At 44.8% G+C, this 21,479-nt stretch overlaps 1 protein-coding gene across 5 annotated transcripts in view; it reads right to left on the reverse strand.

The window, feature by feature from the left end:
• Positions 1-21,479, reverse strand: part of LOC141131716 (transmembrane protein 53-like) — a 141,803-nt gene that overhangs the window by 48,164 nt on the left and 72,160 nt on the right. The window contains exon 1 of one of the 5 annotated variants that reach the window (XM_073619305.1): positions 4,632-5,121. The exons of the other annotated variants lie outside the window; for them this stretch is intronic. Coding sequence (XP_073475406.1) covers positions 4,632-4,691 — 60 coding nt within the window. The 5' untranslated portion in view covers positions 4,692-5,121. Of the gene's footprint in view, positions 1-4,631; positions 5,122-21,479 lie in introns of those variants that run through there. 5 annotated transcript variants of the gene reach the window in all.

Raw genomic sequence — 21,479 nt, forward strand, 5'->3', positions numbered from 1 at the left:
TTTAGTGCTGTTATGTTTGTGTCTGAATTGTTACGTTCGTGCTGTTCATGTGCTGGGTGTGACCAATAATGTGCCTGATGCTTTGTCTCGCTTACAGTGGGACAGATTCAGAATGTTGGCGCCGGGAGCAGAGCAGCATGGCAAGCCTTGCCCGGACCACTTATGGGACATCGCATTCGAACGGTAACAAGGCTCATCAAGGATTCTGTGTGCACTGCTACGTGGACCGCATATGAGAAGGTTTGGGGGGGAGTGGCTTGCACTCGAACGGGAGGTAGGTGGATGTGCTAGCGAAGGTGACCATTTGTGCTTGGTGCTAGAATTTATTGGCAGGAATGTGGAAGGTGGAGTTTCCGCATCCAAATTGGGTCAAAAAATGTCGGGCTTGGCTGTTTGGTTTCAATTGTCTGGGGTTGGGGATGTCACCAAGCATGCTTTGGTGAAACGGGTTTTGCGGGGCTACAGGCGGGGTAAGAACACAAGGGATTCCCGCCACCCGGTTTAATTCAGCATGCTAGGGGCTATCATAGGTGTCATAGGTGAGGTTTGTTACTCGCCTTACGAGGCTGCGCTTTTTAGAACAGCATTTATTTTGGTGTTTTTGGAGCGTTCAAAATTGGAGAATTGGTGTGCAGGTCAAAACGGGGTGGTGGTGGTTTGGACTGGGCTGATGTGGTGCTTAGGGGTGAAGTGGTGTCCCTTTTAATTCTCAGGTCCAAAACTGACCAAGGTGGTAAAGGTGCATGGGTTACTTTGGGGGAGGTAAGGGGCTGGCCCTTGTGCCCTGTTCTGGCAGTTTGGGAATGGTTGGAGGTGAGGGGCACGGACCGCGGTCCTTTGCTTCAACATAGTAATGGGTTTGCGTTGTCTAGGTTTCAGTTTGGGGCCGTTTTCAAGAAGTGTCTCCTGGCTGCGGGTTTTTCGACACAGAATTACTCCTCCCATTCTTTCAGAATTGGAGCGGCCACTGAAGCGGCCCGATGGGGCCTGGAAGACAAGCTAGTGCGTCAACTTGGTAGATGGGAGTCACAACGTTTTTGACTGTATGTGCGGCCTCATCTATTGTGAGATTGTGTAGGTCGTAGGTAAGCACGGTTAAGTGGGGGTGTAAGGTGATCATGTTTTCCGTGTGTTACTGTTTCTTGTGCTTTCTTACATGTTTGTGGGTGTTCAATTGTTGGTTTCTTGTCGTGTGTTTTGGTGCTGGGGATTTGTGTTGTTTATGTTTTGTGTTACTTTACAGGTTCGGAATGTTTGGTGTGGATCCTGGGCCATTCTTACGTTTTCTGGGGGCTAAGAGGGCTGAGGTTAGGCAGGATGGTTGTCAGTTGGGATTCTCCAGAGAACAGGTCAGGATCAGATGGATCAGGGTCAGGGACATGTTGTGGTCGAGGGTTCTTCCGGAAGTGCACCATTACGCCAGGCTTGACAGGCCCCCTGACGTGCTTTTACTTCATGTGGGAGGAAATGATTTGGGGCTCCGGGCGTCCAGGGAGTTATGCAGAGACATTAAATATGATCTCTTAAGATTGCGTACCCTGTTCCCGGACACAATTGTAGTATGGTTGGACATGGTGGCCAGGGCCTCATGGCGTTTAGCTGTATCTGTGGAGCGGATTAATAGAGCCAGGATCAAGATCAATAAGGCGGTAGCAAAATTTTTTGTCCGCAACGGCGGTTTGGCGATTCGTCACAGGGAATTGGAGCAGGATCCGTGGTTGTACTTGAGAGGCGACGGGGTTCATTTGAATGCAGTAGGGATTGATCTTTGGTTCCTGGGCTTACAAGACGGCATTCAAAGAGCTCTGTGGGTGTGGTGGGCCGCCCAGGCGTAAGGTTTCACGCCGGGCGTCTTGGCAGAGGTCGTAGGGTTTTTGAAGGCGGGGATAGTGAATTTCTTTGGAAAAAGATGGGTTGGGCCCATCTCTGATAGGGGTGTACCTTCCCTAATAAGGGCGGGAGTAATAGTTGGCGGTATTGGCTGGTGAATTGCCTAAATTTGTCCCAGAGCTGGCGTAAAGCACGGCTGGGGGCCGTAATAGGCGAGGTAGTGCCAGATACAGAAATATGAGCTGTCAAGGGTGCCTTCAAAAATCCTATGTAGTTTTTTCAAGTCAGTTATTTCTTTTATTAAAGTTTTGTTATGGTTTGTTTTTTGTGTAATAAAATAGGCTGCTATGGCCATTTTAACCCAAAAACAAGTTGTCTGGCTTAATTATTGTAATTTGGTAAGGTGGTAATTGGGAATTGGGTGATGGCATACAGCCGATAATGTGGGCAATACCCCAATCAAGTATAGGCCTGGAGCTGAAGCGCAGCATAAGAGTAGGGCCAGCATGATGGGGTTTTCCCTATAAGGCTATAACAGTGGGGGTTGTTAAGAAAGTGATACAGTTGGTAGGAGGGTTAAGTATCAGGAGAGATATGATAAGAGGTACCCATTGGAGGATAATAGGGTGGGGCAGGGTGTGGCTGGGTGGTCCTAATGGGTTGTTAGGTGGGTGTTGGTCTGTCAGTATAACTTGGAATTTGGACAGCAACCGAGCAGATTCTCCCACCCTCCCTACCTAATTTTTTGTATGCTATTGGGGGAATGTGATGTTTATTTGTGTGGGTAATTTTTGCGGGGATTGTATAGTGTCATAGCAGATAGCAGAGGTCGTAGGGTTTTTGAAGGCGGGGATAGTGAATTTCTTTGGAAAAAGATCGGTTGGGCCCATCTCTGGTAGGGGTGTACCTGCCCTAATAAGGGCAGGAGTAATAGTTGGCTGTATTGGCTAGTGAATTTGCCTAAATTTGTCCCAGAGCTGGCGTAAAGCACGGCTGGGGGCCGTAATAGGCGAGGTAGTGCCAGATGCAGAAATTTGAGCCGTCAAGGGTGCCTGCAAAAATCCTATGCAGTTTTTTCAAGTCAGTTATTTCTTTTATTAAAGTTTTGTAATGGTTTGTTTTTTGTGTAATAAAATAGGCTGCTATGGCCATTTTAACCCAAAAACAAGTTGTCTGGCTTAATTATTGTAATTTGGTAAGGTGGTAATTGGGTATTGGGTTATGGCATACAGCCGATAATGTGGGCAATACCCCAATCATGAGCTGTTTCAACAGGAAGCTGTCAATTCAGACTGCCAATTGTAAGTGGACAAGGTTTTTTCCACCCGAAGCCGCATATATAAAAGCAGTGTGTACATGTGTGGCTGCAGGGTGGGGATACAATGGCTGCTTATGATTGGTGGTCTGCACTGACAGCTTCCTAGCGGGATAGCACATGCGGGTTCAGACTAATATCTGAACATGCTGGAGCTCATCTCTAATTGCAAACTGTGTTTAAAAGATTTCTCAGGTGATGTGACTGGAGGTATATGTATTAATTCGTGTTTAATATAGGCAAACAATTCTACATAGAATGTCAAGGCGTAATACTTGTACAGCACTTGTTCATAAATATGTAAATATTTCCTAAACACAAATTTCCAGTTAAGCTGCTTACAAAATGAGCTGCATACAATTAGCATACATTTACCATCAGCCCTAATATGTACACATTTTCCAAGCACAGTCATCATGCCTACAATAATCACATCTCTAACACACTGAGGCAGGCCATACATTATTCACTTTTTACTAACAAAAATTACCTGATTCCTAAACTCGATGTAGATGGGGGAATCTTTCCCGCTAAGTTAGTGTATTCTGGCAGTCGGGAGACTTGTCAGAATACACCGATTAGTGCTGCCAGCTACAGCCGGCAGCACCGATTGTTCAGGAAAAACTTGGCGCGCTGGTTGTATATATATATATATATATATATATATATATATATATATATATATATATATATATATATATACCACCGGCCTGCCCATACATAGATCAAAATTTGGTTGGTTCCATGTACACAGGCACTGTTTACATAGGCTATTATTGTGCCAAAATGATGGTAAAGACAGTCCTACAGAGCAGTAACACATAGCAATCAGCTTTATCTCTGACGCCAACAATTGATGGAACATTATGATTATTTGCCATGGGTTACTGTTCTATACACCACCACCTAGACTCAGTAACCCTGAATGTCTTCAGCACATTCTGATTGATGGAGAATGCCAATTTGTAAAATAACTAGGAAACAAACAATTGATTTACTCATTTTCCATGTACTTGTTATACAAAACACTTATGCCGCGTACACACGATCACACATTCCGACAACAAAATCCATGTTTTTTTTCCCCGACGGATGTTGGCTCAAACTTGCCTTGCATACACACGGTCACACAAATCTTGTCGGAAATTCTGAACGTCAAGAACGCGGTGACGTACAACACGTATGGCGAGCCCAGAAGTTCAATAGCCAGTGAGGCTCTTCTGCTGGATTCCGAGCATGCGTGGAACTTTGTGCGTCGGAATTGTGTACACACGATCGGAATTTACGACAACGGATTTTGTTGTCGGAAAATTTAAGATCCAGATGTCAAATTTTGCTTGTCGGAAATTCCGACGGAAACTGTCCGATGGAGCCTACACACGGTCGGAATTTCTGACGACAAGCTCCCATCAAACATTTCCTGTCGGAAAATCCGACCGTGTGTACGCGTCATTAGAATTGTTCTCTGTCATCTATGTTATCTTACCAGTTCTCGGTTGAGGACTTTAAATGATTTGAATGTGAAATCAGAATGCCTGCTGTACATGAAGAACAAGAGCTACGATTGTTCCCACTCACATGGTGCTCACGAGTCCATTGCCTCCCACGTCTCCTCCCTTGCTTCAGGTAAAAACTCATAACACTTCCTATCAGTTCAAAAGTCAGAAAGATCTGATTAAACAGAACTGTTCCCTAAATGCCTAGATAAGGAAAAGAACATCCATACTCTGCAGTTTTTCTAGTCCCTATTCTCTATATAAATGGATTACAAAAGGTCACCAAGCTAAAGGTTTAGCTTAAAGTGAGGTTCGTTTTTTTTTTGTTGTTTTTTTTAAATAAAAACATATCATACTTACCTCCACTGTGCAGCTCGTTTTGCAGAGTGGCCCCGAACACCGTCTTCTGGGGTCCCCCGGAGGCTCTCGCGGCTCCTCCCCTCATCAGATAACCCCCTGGGAGAAGCGCTTCCCCGAGTGGTTTACCTTGCGGCGCGCTCCCGAGTCCAGCATTCGGCGTCCATAGCCGAAGTCCATAATAAAGTTTCCAAATACGGTTTTACACTATGGGCATTCCTCCTCTCTTTTATATGTAAATCGGCAAAACAACATTTAAAAGTACAGATTGGGGACATCCGGGAGTGCTACACAGTGGCAAATACTGTGACTGCCTGCACCCCTGCAGGGGGAAGTGCATCCGGTGAGTGCAAGCAGAATAGGAGCACGCTGTTGAGGCACAATTATCAAGCCAGCACCTGGACAAGAAGTTTCCCATATAAATTTGTTTCCTAGAGAGGGGCTTCCCTCGGAACCATTCTAAAGACTTTTTTGCAATCAATGGAATTTTCTTATCCAAAAATACTGGTTTTAGCACACAAGTCACTGTTTTGTATATCCCAGCACAAGTCACTTTGATGTAACACCAGCACCTTTTATGCACTGTTTGCACGTTGGTATTTTTCATATATAAAATGTAATATAAGACTGTGGCATTTACTTTGAAATTTCACCCATATTATGATAACATGCATTAGGGTGAGGTAGTATCAAAAACTTTTTATTAACAGATTTTGACTAAATTCACTCACGTATTTTACTTTGGAACACATTCCGACAAGAAACCACTATTCATTTCCGGCACGCACAGAATTTATATTTTTTTCATATATAATATATATATATATATATATATATATTTTTTTTTTATTTATGCTTTTGGTATTTTAGTTATTTACACATACCATCTAGGATTCACACAAATAAAATAATCACATCAAGCACTAAACAGGGTAATTGTCCACTACAGAAGATTTCATCCCATAAGGGCAGCGCCATACCTACTCCTGCTTTCCACACATTTCAAATACACTCCACCTAGGTGGAACTGTATTCGTAGAGGCAGCAGCCCTATATTTCAGGAGTACCTCAGCCACTGCGCGGATTTTCCTTATACATCCAGAAATTTTGTGTTTTGTAATCCGATGGTGCCACCATTAATTTTGAAATCCAACCACCCTTTCAATTTCACCTCATGTTGCTACAGAAAAGAAAATTTGTGACCGGGAATCTTTTCTTTCCAGGTCACAGCTCATTTCTTTTTCGATTATATTCCCTGTACGATTCTCCTATTATTGGATTAGAAATGTGTTCGTTTTTTAAAAAAAATTACATTTCCAATATGCCTGATCACTCAAATTCGATAGATGCATGAAAATTATTGCTACAGCCCACTAATGGTGCGAAATTCAAACGAAAATTCCTAATTACGATTTACAAAAGAAAATGCTTTCGGAATTTGACCTATGTATGGCCGGCCTAAAGCTTAGTACACACGGGCTGAATTTCAGGCAGCATCGGCCTGTTCAGAATAAACCGTCAGACATTCAGCCCGTGTGTACGGCAGCCGGTACACGCCGGTAATTTCTTCATACGTTTTGGACAAAATGTATTCTGCTACATGTCTTTGATAAAGAAAAATCCCAATAAGTTTATATTGATTGGTTTGCATGAAAGTTATATCATCTACAAACTATGGTACAGATAAGGGAATTTTTTTATACTAGTAATGCTGGTGATCAGCGATTTAAAGTGGGACTGCAATAGTGCAGTGGGAAATCTGACACTAACTTATGCTGGGGGACTGAGTAATTGCCACAGACATCACCAGTGACACCAATACAGTGATCAGTGCTAAAAAATATACACTGTCACTGTACTAATGACAGTGGCTGGGAAGGGGTTAACATCTTGGTCAGGGCTCAACAAAACCCAGGTGCCCGGTCACCATGGTGACTGGAAATTGCGTTCTGGCACTTGGGTTACACTGCAGCAGCAGTCTGGATTCCCCCCCATGTGCCCTCCCACGGGTGCGCAGACTATGGTCGGGCTGCCCGGTAATTGAGGCTGCCACCTCCGACATCTCCTTCCTAGTTTGACAGCTGGGGGCTGGGATTGCGGTCTTGATCTGTCACCTATCAGTGCCCATCAATGCAGCATATCAATGCTTATCAGTGCCACCCCATCAGCATACCTCCCAACATTTGAACTTCAGAATGAGGGACACTTGAAAAAAAGGGGTGACCTGCTATGCATGCCACAGCAAAGTGTGGGTGTGGCCAAAGACTTACCAGTGAGAGGGGCTTAAGCCCAGGCTTCACTGTACCTAAAAATATGCTTTGATTGCATTTTCTGAGCCTACTTTAAAGAAGAACTTCATTAAAATAGTCAGGGACTGCATAGCAACCAGCAACTGTTGAGAAAATGAAGACTTTGATGAGAAGTATATAATGTACAGTACTGTGTATATAGTACAGGAGTGTGTAATGCAGGAGAGGAATTCGGAGTGTATGGTGGCAGTTAGTATGCGCAGGAGAGGAGTGCGGCGAGTATGGTGGTTACTATACGCAGGAGAGGAGTGCAGGGTGTATGGCGGTTAGTATGTGCAGGAGAGGAGTGCGGCGTGTATGGCGGTTAGTATGTGCAGGAGAGGAGTGCGGCTTGTATGGCGGTTAGTATGTGCAGGAGAGGAGTGCAGGGTGTATGGTAGTGAGTATGTGCAGGAGAGGAGTGCGGCGTGTATAGTGGTTAGTATGTGCATGAGAGGAGTGCAGCGTGTATGGTGGTTAGTATGTGCAGGAGAGGAGTGCAGGGTGTATGGTAGTTAGTATGTGCATGAGAGGAGTGCGGCGTGTATGGTGGTTAGTATGTGCAGGAGAGGAGTGCGGTGTGTATAGTGGTTAGTATGTGCAGGAGAGGAGTGCGGCGTGTATGGTGGTTAGTATGTGCAGGAGAGGAGTGTGGCATTTATAGTGGTTAGTATGTGCGTGAGAGCAGTGTGGCAGTGATTTCAATGGGCAGGAGCGGTATACACGCCGCTCCTTCACCGCTGCAAAGATGCTGCTAGCAGGACTTTTTTTAGTGTCCTGCCAGTGCACCGCTCCAGTGTGAAAGCGGTCTTATGCAGCATACACACGATCGGACTTCGTCGGAAAAAGATATGACGACGGCTTTTCCGATGGGATTCCGCTCAAGTTTGCCTTGCATACACACGGTCACACAAAAGTTTTCTGAACTTACGACCGCCAAGAACGCGGTGACGTACAACACTATGACGAGCTGAGAAAATGAAGTTCAATGCTTCCGACCATGTGTAGGAATTTTGCGCTTCTGAATTGCATACAGGCGATAGCATTTTTGGGTAGGAACTTTTTCTGACCGAAAAATTGAGAACATGGATTGGAATTCAGCCAGCAAAAGTCCCATGGAGCATACACACGGTCGCATTTTCTCATCGGTCTTTTGCGGGCCGAAATTCCGATCGTGTCACGGCATAAGGCTTCATGTACACAGTACTTTCTCAACCTCTCCTGAATGCTGGAACATCACAGCTTTAAAAATGTGTGTCTTTGTGTTCAGGAGTGTTTACTAAAGATAACCTCAGGAGACCCTGAGTAGAAAGCACTAAAAACAAGTATTCATTAACTATTTCAGCCATTCTGAAATTTTGCTGATGCTCCAAAGATGAAGAAAATTGCATGAGAGGTCCAGAGTTCGTCGCTACTGGACACATTCATTGATGGCTCAACGCATGTCCACAGGATACTTTCTAATATGTATGTTCAGCTGCGTAATTACCCAGAGAATTTTTTTAATTTTACACGCATGTCAATTGCCACCTTTGACGTTCTCTTGGAAAAGGTTAGACCCCGTCTAGTTCGCATAACACGTGAGAGATCGATATAGGGTTACAGGCTGAGGGAAGGAAGAGACAATTGTATGAATCTCATGAGCTAGCTGGAAAACTGTATACCATGTTGGGTCATAAAGAAATGCAAACAGCCAGACATTAGTGCCTCAAGCTCAATGTGGGGGTCATCAGGTTAAATTCTCAATGGTTGACGGGTGAGTGAAATTCCTATTCAACTTCAGCACCAAGTAATGCAAGTTGTGTATTGTACGGCATAATTGGCTGATGAGGGGAATATCACATGGTATATCAAGCTTGCAGGCAGTGATAATTGAGTTTTTGGTGTGTTTTTAGCTTTTTCCAGGCTCAAAAGTAATAAATAAAATGCTTTCCTTTAAAAACGCTACTAGACGAAAACACGCCTAAACGCAGCTAGCCGCGTTTGAAATCCCTCTAAACACAGCTTCTGAACGCATTTTTTTGGGTTCCAAAAAACCTCTAAACGCAACTGCCTAGAAATGACTATAAACTACCCTGTGTACATGTACTGATAAGAGGAGAGTTCAGGAGCAGTTGAAAAAAAAAATGCCCAACTGCTCCTAAACATCCATTTACCAGCAGCAGTGTACATGAGGCCTTACAAGGAAGGAGCCGCTGACAGGCAAGCCGAAGGTGGGGGTGAGCTGTCCTACACTGGAGGCGGGGGGGGCAGAGCTGTGGGGAGCTGAGAATCCGGCCATGATCTGCAGGACTGACTTTAAATCGCGGGGCAGACCTGCGGAATTCGGGACAGTTGGGAGGTATACATCAGTGCCACCTCATCAGTGCACATTAGTGCTGCCTCATCTGTGGCCTTTAGTGCCGCATCAGTGTCCATCAGTGCACATTAGTGCCACATCAGTGCAGTCTCATCAGTGCACATTAGTGCCACATCAGTGTCCATCAGTGCAGTCTCATCAGTGCACATTAGTGCTGCCTCATCAGTGCCTTTTAGTGCCACATCAGTGTTCATCAGTGCAGCCTCATCAGTGCACATTAGTGCTGCCTCATCAGTGCCTTTTAGTGCCACATCAGTGTTCATCAGTGCAGCCTCATCAGTGCCCTTTAGTGCCACATCAGTGTCCACCAGTGCACATTAGTGCTGCCTCATCAGTGCCTTTTAGTGCCACATCAGTGTCCATCAGTGCAGCCTCATCAGTGCACATTAGTGCTGCCTCATCAGTGTCCATTAGTGCTACCTCATCAGCGTCCATCAGTGCAGCCTCATCAGTCCACATTAGTGCTGCCTCATCAGTGTCCATTAGTGCTGCCTCATCAGCGTCCATCAGTGCAGCCTCATCAGTGCACATTAGTGCTGCCTCATCAGTGTCCATCAGTGCAGCCTCATCAGCGTCCATCAGTGCTGCCTCATCAGCGTCCATCAGTGCTGCCTCATCAGCGCATATTAGTGAAGGAGACAAATTACTTATTTGCAAAAATGTTATAACAAACTAGAAAATATGTTTGTTTGGTTTTTTTTTTGTTTTTTTATTATTTTTAGTCTCTTTTTGCTTGGGACCAAGCATTCGCATTTCCTATTGCCCGACACCCAAGACATGCAGTTCCGGTCATCGGTCAGCTTATTTAAAAATCTGGTTTCTAACTTTCAACTGGCTCCTAGATTCAAAGCAAATTTGTCAAGCTCTGATGTAGGGCGATCGACGAGTTAAATGTTTGCCTAACAATGTGTTCTATGTTTATGGCTTTGTGTTTTACTCAACAAAAGAAGGGAGAAAAAAAAGTTGCTGTATGAAGAGATCCCTATGTTGTTTCTTCTGTCATTCGATAAACTGATCAACGGGTCCTGGTCATAAATAATTGGCAGGGACCCGATGATCAGCTTGTGCTGCTGGGAATGGCAGCACAATTGTCCATGTCTGTGCATGCGATGTACATGTACGTGATTGCGCCTGTAAGTCGACCTGCCTCAGTAAATGTACCGCACTCCTAATCCATGGAGTAATAAAAGTCTGCTGTGGAGATCTCTGTGAATGAATGACATGGCTGTGTGGGTGGATCTCTGCACCATGTTACATTATACATTTTAAAGCTGAACTTTACATATTGATAAATAATAATGTTCTTTAGCAAGGAACATACATTTCACATGAATAATTATGCTACTAGAATTAATGTATGCTGTAAATTTGCCACCTGCATTGCTTTTGTTTCCTCCTGCCAGAGGCTGCCATTTTGCTAAAGTCCAGAGCCCCTAAGCAGCAGTAAATCATAAAGTGGAGCTAAACGCATTGATTTTACGGTTTCAAAAAACAGTTACAGTCCTGGAATGCCAGGATTGCTAACTGGCACATTTGCTTGTGTCCTCAACCAAACTGTCAAAACATCAAATGGCTGGTGTCATAACTGATCACATGTGCAGCACCATGGCAGTTGCAGCGCAAACAGAAGCCGCTTCCTCAGCTGTAAAGTGTTAAAACCACCTACAAAGTGCCACTGCAGGGACGTTTTGCCAGCGCTGCCTATTGATTTTAATGGGCAGGGGCACTTTAGGAGCGGTGTGTACACCGCTCCTACAGCGCTGCAAAGATGCGTCTTGCAGGACTTTTACTGTCGTGCCAGCGCACCGCTCCAGCACTTGGGCTTTCACACTGGGGTGAGAGGAGAGGCTCTTTACAGGTGCTATGCAGGCGCTATTTTTAGTGCTATAGCGCCTGTAAAGCACCTCAGTGTGAAAGCACCTTAAGGCTGTCAGCAGATTGACCTCTACAAACTCAGCAGTGCCTAAGCATGGAGAGCAACCGAGCATGTGCAGAGCAGCGGGAGACAATGTATTACTGGATTTTACACAGTATAGACCAGTGATGGCGAACCTTGACACCCCAGATGTTTTGGAACTACATTTCCCATGATGCTCATCTACACTGCAGAGCGCATGAGCATCATGGGAAATGAGTTCTAGCTTGCTGCAAGTCCATCCCCACCATCAGGGGCTCTGGTGAAGAAGCAGGCTGTGGATTAGACTCCACGCCCTGGGGAAACCTGGGTTGGTGATCTACAAGCGCTCACTACCACGGATGCTTGACAGTAACATTGTGCAAAAGATGACGTTAGCCTTTAAAGCAATATGGAACGTTCGCTATTTTGCAACCCAATGCATGTCTACATTGTATTTCAATCTCCTATTATTCTGAATGATCTTGAAGTTTATAAACCTACTTTGTGAAGATCTTCTACACATTTACTTCCTTGAATTCTGTGATATGTATTCACTATGTCCTGTGAGTAGGCACTGCTGTGTCACACATTTCACAGAGCCTCTCTTAGGTGGAGGGGTTTCAGGAGGCGGAGTCAGTAGAGGAATCACTGCTTGCAGGCAATGTACCATGGGATAGGTAGTCCTTAGAAAATGAATCCAGGAAGATGTGAAAAGAGATGGCCAGCAGACATGCAGCACTCACAACATAAAAGGGATTTTTCAAGTAATCTTATATTGGATTGTAAAATAACTATTGATTGTATTACTATTTTAACACTGATGTCATAGAATTAAAGTGTTTTCTGTGACTGTAGACTTAAGATTTGCTTATAACAAAGTGGAGTTACACCCAAAAGTGGAGCTTCTGCTTATTTGCTCCCCCCCCCCGCATCTCCTGGAGGCGGTGCTGACCCTTGGAAGTCCAGCCCCCCCTTCCTCCGCTGCCGGGCTAATTAGAAAACGCTTTGCGCATGCACAGTAGAGAACAGTCTGTGAAGCCGGTTTCCCTTAGTGGCGAAGGCAGCGGCAGCACCCGACAGCCGATCTGAAGATCAACAGGGATGCCGACATCACAGGCTCCCTGAACAGAATTTGTAGCTGCTGACTTTACATTTTTTTCACCCAGGCTAGAACACCTCTTTAAGCTGCTATTGCAGTCTGCTGATCATTTTGACAAAGGGTCTTTACAAAAGACAACTTTGGCTTACGCCTTTTTTTGATCATATGCTCAGTTTGACTTGCACAGGTTTGTGGCGGATTTACTTAAAGCGGACCTTCAGTAATTTTTTTAAACCTTATGCCCTTGTTGTGTTAACTTTGGATAATAAAACATTTTTTTTCTGCCAGTAAATACCTTATACAGCTCACTTCCTGTTTCTTGTCTGGTCATTAGCCCAGGCTTATGACATCATGCACAGCTCTCTCACTCTCCTGAGAGTTTGCCAGGAAGGGAGGGGTATGAGTCATAAGAGGGCCAATTAAAGCTGCAGAGCTGGAGGTGTGCCTCTGTGTAAATCCAGGAAGTGAACAGCCTTCAGCTGCCCACAGTTAAAATGGATGCAGCCAGACTTAGTAAAGGGAGATTTATGCAGCATATTTGGCAAATACAGAATCACAATATATATAAAAAAATATGCAAAGTGGTTGGAGGGAAGCTTCAGAATGGCAAAGATGTTTTTATTACAAAATATGTGAGCAGACTGCAGTTCCTCTTTAAGGGTTCAATTACTCCTAGATGATCCTGTCAAATCTAATTTCTTGAGGCCCTGAAATGTCAGGAAGGTACAAATACTCCCCAAATTATTAGTATAATTATTATACAGGATTTATATAGCGCCGACAGTTTACGCAGCGCTTTACAACATTAGGGCAGACAGTACAATTACAATACAATACAATACAGGGGGGAAATCAGAGAGCCCTGCTTGTTAGAGCTTACAAATTACCCCTTTTTGGAAAGTAGACAGTCCAAGGTATTTGTAAGAGGCATGGTGAGTTTTTTGAAGTTGTAATTTGTTCCCACAATTCTTGGGAAAATTAAGATATGAATTTTTTTTGTTTATTTTATTTTTATTTTTTTACACAAAATTGTCATAATAACACGTTATTTCTCACACACAGCATATGCATACTTCTAATAACACCTCAAAATACATTCTGCTACTCCTCCTGAGTATGACTATACCCCATGTGTGAGGCTTTCACAGCCTGGCCACATAGAGAGGCCCAACATGCAGGCATGTATTACACATCTAATTTCATTCCTACCTATCACACTTTTGAGGGTCCTGGAGCACCATGACAATGGAATTACCCACAAAATGACCCCATTTTGGAAAGTAAACACCCTGATGTATATTCTATGAGGCATGGGCTGCAGATAGGTACTCTGGTATTCTGTTGGGCTGCAGATAGGTACTCAGGTATTCTGTTGGGCTGCAGATAGGTACTCAGGTACCCTGATGATGTCATGAACTGGTGCGACCAGAACTGTAAGGACTGCAACAGAGTGAACCAAACACATGTGAACTGAAAATAATATAATTTATTATAAGGAAAGTAAATAAACAAAAGTAAACGCATTTCCAATATGACAAACAGTGATTGATTAAAAAACAACCAACCCCAGTGACAAACAACAAATAACTGCCTAAACCAAAAGTATATACAGGGGTAAGATGTCATTGTAAACAAGCCAGGGTCATACACGGGAGATCAAGTAGATTGGGCTGGGAACAAGACCGGACAGGGAGAGGGTAACAGGAAACAGGGGGAACAGGTGGAAGGAATCAGGCTGCAGGGTAGCGGTCCAGGAACGGATACAGGGTCAGGATCCAGGATCATAGGCTAGCAAACACAGGTCAGAGCTCAAGGAACAATTCCAAGGCAAATGTGTGCAGCATCTGTTGGATTATATATATATATATACACATACACACACGCACACACACACACATACATACACACACATACATACACACAGTGGGGACGGAAAGTATTCAGAGACCTTTTTTTAGATACTTTTTTTTAATTAAAAAATAAGACAGCAGTAAAGTTAGCCCATTTTTTTTATATTGTGAAAGATAATGTTACGCCAAGTAAATTGATACCCAACATGTCACGTTTCAAAATTGCGCCGGCTCGTGTAATGGTGACAAACTTTTACCCTTAAAAATCTCCATAGGCGAGGTTTAAAAAATTCTACAGGTTGCATGTTTTGAGTTACAGAAAGGTCTAGGGCTAGAATTATTGCTCTCGCTCTACCAATCACGGCAATACCTCACATGCGTGGTTTGAACACTATTTTCATGCGGGCGCTACTCATGTATGCGTTCGCTTCTGCACGCAAGCTCGGCTGGACGAGTCGCGTTAAATAAAAAAACAAAGAAAAAATTTTCTTATTTGTTTTATATTTTATTTTTCATTTTTAAACTGTTCTTTTAAAAAAAATGTGTCCCTTTTATTCCTATTGCAAGGAACGTACACATCCCTTGTAATAGAAAAAAAAAAGCATGACAGGGCCTCTTGTGGTCGAAAAGACCTCATATCTCATATTTACATTAAAATGCAATAAATAAATAAATAATTTTGTCATTTGAAAAAAAAAAAATGTCCCTTTAAGAGCTATGGGTGGAAGTGACGTTTTGATGTCGCTTCTGCCCTGCAATGATATGGAGACAGGTGGGGGCCATCTTCCCTTCATCTCCATGTCTAGCCAGGAGAAGGACCTAATCGCCTCCGCCGCTACCGACGGTTCCGGAGAGACACACTTTTATCTGAAAGTGGACCGCCCGCTGGAGAAGAGGATACTGGGGTTATGGCAGTTAGCTGCTGCCATAACAACGATATTCCTCTTCAAAGTACCGACGTAAAACTACAATGGGTGGTCCGTGAGTAGTTAAGAGGCATATTTTGAGTTTAACATTTAGAGGAAGAAAAAAAACCCTTCTGGTTCACGTTTTCGATTGGAGCTTGGAGGCAGAAAAAATGTAAAACTCTCCTAAATTCATCTAAACTTTGTACAAAAAATGCTCTATAACAGTGTATTTAACTCCTGAGAGAACAGACTTTTTTTTAAGCCCAGTTTGCATGGAGCCTCAGACTTTGCGGGAGTTGGGCTGCATCACATCATCTACTGTGTGAGATCAAATCTTTGAATAGGTTAGAAATATACTGGGACATTTCAGGCTCTACATAAATGTATTCCACACACACACTGTTAGGTTGATTTACTGAAATTAGAGAGTACAAAATCTGGTGCAGTTTTGCATGAAAACCAGCTTCCGGGTTTTAATGTCAAAGCTTAACCTCATTATTATTATTATTATTATACAGGATTTATATAGCGCCGACAGTTTACGCAGCGCTTTACAACAACATTAGGGCAGACAGTACAAGTACAATACAATTCAATACAGGAGGAATCAGAGGGCCCTGCTCGTTAGAGCTTACAATCTAGGAGGGAGGGTCAAGTTATACAAAAGGGTAATAGCTGTGGGGGATGAGCTAATGGAGAAAATAATGCAGTTGTTAGATGGAGGCAGGATAGGCTTCTCTGAAGAGGAAAGTCTTCAGGGATCGCCTAAAAGTGGATAAATTTGGAGACAGTCTGACAGATTGGGGTAGGGAATTCCAGAGGATGGGTGAGGCTCGGGAGAAGTCCTGGAGGCGGATATGGGAGGAGGTGATGAGGGAGCTAGAGAGCAGGAGATCTTGGGAGGAATGGAGATGGCGTTTAGGTTGGTATTTTGAGACTAGGTTAGTGATGTAGCTGGGGGCACAGTTGTGGATGGCTTTGTAACTTATTGTTAGTATTTTGAATTTAATTCGTTGGGCGAGTGGTAGCCAATGGAGGGATTGGCAGAGAGGGGTAGCAGACACTGATCGGTTTGTAAGGTGGATGAGTCTGGCATTAGCATTCATGATGGACTGAAGGGGGGATAGTCTATTTAAAGGTAAGCCAATGAGGAGTGAGTTGCAGTAGTCAAGGCGAGAGATAACCAGGGAGTGAATCAGGAGCTTTGTAGTTTCACTGGTTAGAAAGGGACGTAGTTTAGAGATGTTGCGGAGGTTGAGGCGGCAAGCTTTGGAAAGTGATTGGATGTGGGGCTGAAAGGAGAGTTCAGAATCTAGGATAACACCTAGCACCCTGACATGTGGGGACGGGTGGATGGTTTTGCCATTGCTCTTCACAGAGAAGTCAGGGGAAGAGGCACGTGGGGGAGGAAATATTATAAGCTCGGTTTTGGACAAGTTGAGTTTGAGGAAGTGGTGTGACATCCATACAGATATGTCGGTTAGTAAGTTAGTGATGCGTGAGGAGACTGATGGAGTGAGTTGAGGGGTGGAGAGATAGATTTGTGTGTCATCAGCATAGAAATGATATTGAAAGCCATGAGAGGCTATCAGCTGACCCAGGGAAGAGGTGTAGATTGAAAATAAAAGAGGTCCAAGAACAGAACCTTGGGGGACCCCGACAGAGAAGGGAAGAGGAGTGGAGGAAGTAGAATTGTAAGTGACACTGAAGGTGCGTTGGGATAGGTAGGATGAGAGCCACTGAAGAGCACAGTCACGGAGACCGATGGAGTGAAGTTTTTTGAGGAGGAGGGGGTGGTCAACCGTGTCAAAGGCAGCTGAAAGATCCAGAAGTAGGAGTACAGAATAGTGTCCGTTGGTTTTTGCAGTTACTAGGTCATTTGTGAGTTTTAAAAGAGCAGTTTCTGTGGAGTGTTGAGGGCGAAATCCAGATTGAAGGGGATTAAGAAGGTTGTTTTTAATGAGGTGGTCACTCAGTTGGTTGTAAACCAGGCGTTCAAGGAGTTTAGAGGAAAAGGGGAGCAAGGAGATAGGGCGTAGGTTGTTAAGATTGGTAGGGTCCAAGGATGGTTTTTTGAGTATGGGAGTGACCAGTGCATGTTTTAGAGCATCGGGGAAGATGCCAGAGGTGAGGGAGAGATTGAAGATGTGGGTTAGAGAGTGTAGGATGGGGTCAGAGGGTGACCGTAGCATTTGAGAGGGAACAGGGTCCAGGGGACAGGTAGTTAGGTGGGCGATAGAAAGGAGTTTAGCAACTTCGTCTGGAGTAGTAGATTTGAATAGAGGTAGTGTCAGTTGTATCTGTTGACATGGGGTCTTAGCTGGGGGAGATACCTGTAGAGTGGAGATTTCATCACGGATTGTATCAATCTTGTTTTTGAAGTGATTAGCGATTTCCTGGGCAGTGAGTAAATCAGTGGGGGGAGGCGGTGGAGGACAAAGTAGAGAGTTGAAGGTAGAGAAGAGTTTACGGGGATTGGATGAGAAGGTATTAATAAGAGTTGTAAAATAGGTTTGCTTGGCAGTGTGGAGGAAAGAATAGTATTTTTGGAGGGCAGATTTGTATTGGTTGAAGTCTTTGAGAGACTTAGTCTTGTGCCACAGACGCTCAAGAGCGCGACTACGTTTTTTGAGAATTTTAGTGTCATCTGTTTGCCAGGGTTGTAGGGGTCGAGGCCTGATTCTGCGTGTAGTGAGGGGAGCGAGCTTGTCCAGGGTGGAGGACAGAGATTTATTGTAGATGGATATGGCTTGGTTGGGGCAGGACAGGGGGGAGATTTTGTCATAGAGGTGGTCGGTAGCAGAGTAGAGGAGAGAGGAGTTGAAGTTGCGAAAGTTTCTACGGGTGACGGTTAGGCGATTGGAGGAAAGGTGGTGGAAGACAGGGGGAGGGAGAAACTAATAAGGTGGTGGTCGGAGAGAGGAAAAGGATTGTTTGAGAAGTTGCATGGAGTGCATAGGTAAGAGAATACAAGGTCAAGGGTGTTGCCATCAGAGTGAGTAGAAGCCTGTACCCATTGCTTCAGGTCAAATGAAGAGGTTAGACTAAGAAGTTTAGAAGTAGCAGGAATGTTTGTATTAGCAGGGATGTTGAAATCACCGAGAAGGATTGTGGGAATTTCCGAAGAGAGAAAGTAGGGTAGCCAGGCAGAAAACTCATCAAGGAAAGTCGATAATGGTCCAGGGGGCCGGTAGATCACAGCAATTCTTAGGGAAGTGGGAGAGAATAGACGTATACAGTGGGCTTCGAATGATGAGAGGGAAAAAGAGGGAGGAGGGTGAATAACCTGGAAGGTGCTTTGGGGGGATAGGAGGAATCCCACTCCACCTCCCTTGCGTCCTCCTCATGCCGATATATGTCAGCAGAATGGCACGGACAGGCATAAAAACGTACCTGTACGTCCCCTTTAAGACGCGGCATTGTGGGAGCGCACGCAACGAGCTCTGTGACTGTGAGCGTGGGTCCTGCGGACTCTATGTCTGCGGGGATACCCGCGATCATCTCATGGGGAGGAAAAACGGGGAAATGCTGATGTAAACAAGCATTTCCCCATTCTTCCTAGTGACAGGACACTGATCACTGCTCCCTGTAATCGGGAGCGGTGATCAGTGTCATGACACACGTAGCCCATCCCCCCCACAGTTAGAACACATCCCTAGGACTCACTTAAGCCCTTTAGCACCCCCTCCTGGTTAACCCCTTCATCTATGGGGGGATACATCTATGAAGAGCCTGAAAAGTCCCAGTATATTTCTAACATAGTTGCCAACATTGCAAAAAAAATTTTAGGGACACTTTTTTGGCTGTAGGTGGAGTCAGATAATATTTGTAGGCACAGTGTAGAAAAAAAATGCGGTTAGAGCCTGAGATGAATGAGGGATGGAGAGGGAAAGGGGGAGAGGGAAAGGGATGGAGGGTCAGCAGCCCCAGATCCTACACAACATTAGAAATAGGTGTATTCCAGAGTTTAACAATCAGCAGATAAAGATACTCCAAACACCTGGTGTTGGCGTTTCAATCTTCCCGGCACCATGGTTGTTATGGTGTCAGGATGATTAAAGCGCATTATTTCTATTATTACATTGTAATATAGAATGAAATCATTCAACTCACCATAATGCAGAATCAGTGGGACCACTGAGTGTGTCACCTGCCACCAGATGCCATCAGGTGCCCCCAGCAAAGTCCGTCCTTACATCAGGTGCCCCCAGCAAAGTCCGTCCTTACATAAGCTGCCCCCAGCAGAGTCCGTCCTTACATAAGCTGCCCCCAGCAGAGTCCGTCCTTACATAAGGTGCCCCCAGCAGAGTCTGTCCTTGCATCAGGTGCCCCCAGCAGTGGAGCCCCTCCTCACATCAAGTGTCCCCAGCAGAGTCTGTCCTTACATCAGGTGTCCCCAGCAGCGGTGCCCCTTTTTACATCAGGTGTTCCCCAGCAGCGGAGTCCCTTCTTACATCAGGTGTCCCCAGCAGCGGAGCCCCTTCTTACATCAGGTGTCCCCAGCAGCGGAGCCCCTTCATACATCTGGTCTCCCCAGCAGCAGAGCCCCTCCTTATATCAGGTGTCCCTCCTTTACATCCGTGCACCCAGTGCAGCAGAGCCCTCCTTTACATCCGTGTCCCCAGTGCAGCAGAGCCCTCCTTTACATCTGTGTTGTGCAGCAGAGCCCTCCTTTACATCCATGTACCCAGTGCAGCAGAGCCCTCGTTTACATCAGTGTCCCCAGTGCAGCAGAGCCCTCGTTTACATCCATGTCCCCATTGCAGCAGAGCCCTCCTTTACATCCATGTCCCCAGTGCAGCAGAGGCCTCCTTTACATCCATGTCCCCAGTGCAGCAGAGCCCTCCTTTGCATCTGTGTCCCCAGTGCCCTCCTTTACATCTGTGTCCCCAGTGCAGCAGAGCCCTCCTTTACATCTGTGTCCCCAGTGCAGCAGAGCCCTCCTTTACATTTGTGTCCCCAGTGCAGCAGAGCCCTCCTTTACATCTGTGTCCCCAGTGCAGCAGAGCCCTCCTTTACATCTGTGTCCCCAGTGCAGCAGAGCCCTCCTTGTCCCCTGCAGCGGTGATCATCTCCTTCATGTGAAGCATTCCTGGCTTCCAAGTGTGTTCAGTGGAGAGAGGAGGGGCCTCCGATCGATCCGTGCAGCCAGTAGGCTTCCGTGTACAAGAGAATACTTGTACACTGAAGAGAGAAGACTATTGGCTGCCCCTCCTTTCTCCGCTGAACACAAGGGGTAATGTACTGGCAGAGGCCTTTTTTTATAGCCTGTCGGCCGTTTTTTCCTAAAACATTCCGATTTTCCCACGACAAAAGCAAAATCCCGGGAAATTGATTGGGACGAGCTCCAATGGGGACGAGGGTCCCAAAATCGGGATTGTCCCGGGAAAATCTGGACTGTTGACAAGTATGTTCTAAGCTATTCAAAAACATTTTACTTTCACTTTAGTAAACCTGCACTGCAAAGGTCAGTACAGGATTACAGCACCCCCATACACACTATACAACGTTTGTTGTCAGATTTCCTTTTGATTTCCCAAACCAAGTAGTGCAAGCCTGGCCTGCCTGACTGCATACGAATTGAAACGCTGAAGCCTCGTACACACGATCAGATTGTTGGCCAACAAAACCGTGGACTTTTGTCCAAAGGGCGTTGGACCAAACTTGTCTTGCATACAAACGGCACACAATTGTTGGCCAACAATCACAAACGTAGTGACGTACTACATGTTTTTTTCAGCTTTTTAGCATCACCCTTTGGGCTCCTTAATTTCATGTTAGTAGAAGTTTGGTGAGTGTTGATTCGCGCTTTTCATTTCATACTTTTAAGTTTGCGCTTATCAGTTCATGCTTTTCAGTTCGTTGCTGAATGGCCATTCGTCAACCAGCCATGTCGCTGAATCGGAGGAAATAACGTGTGATTTAATATTGGCCTTGGAGTTATTGCTTTGACGTTATTTTTTTGGTTGGATAATAATGATTTGATTTGTTATATTTTCTATATTTTTGGATGCATAAAATGGACTTTTTGGTTAAGTTCTATTGGCTGATAGCATGTCTAATTTTATTTGTTTTCTTTT

Source organism: Aquarana catesbeiana, linkage group LG03 (genome assembly GCF_042186555.1).
Source record: "Aquarana catesbeiana isolate 2022-GZ linkage group LG03, ASM4218655v1, whole genome shotgun sequence".
Taxonomy (NCBI): domain Eukaryota; kingdom Metazoa; phylum Chordata; class Amphibia; order Anura; family Ranidae; genus Aquarana; species Aquarana catesbeiana.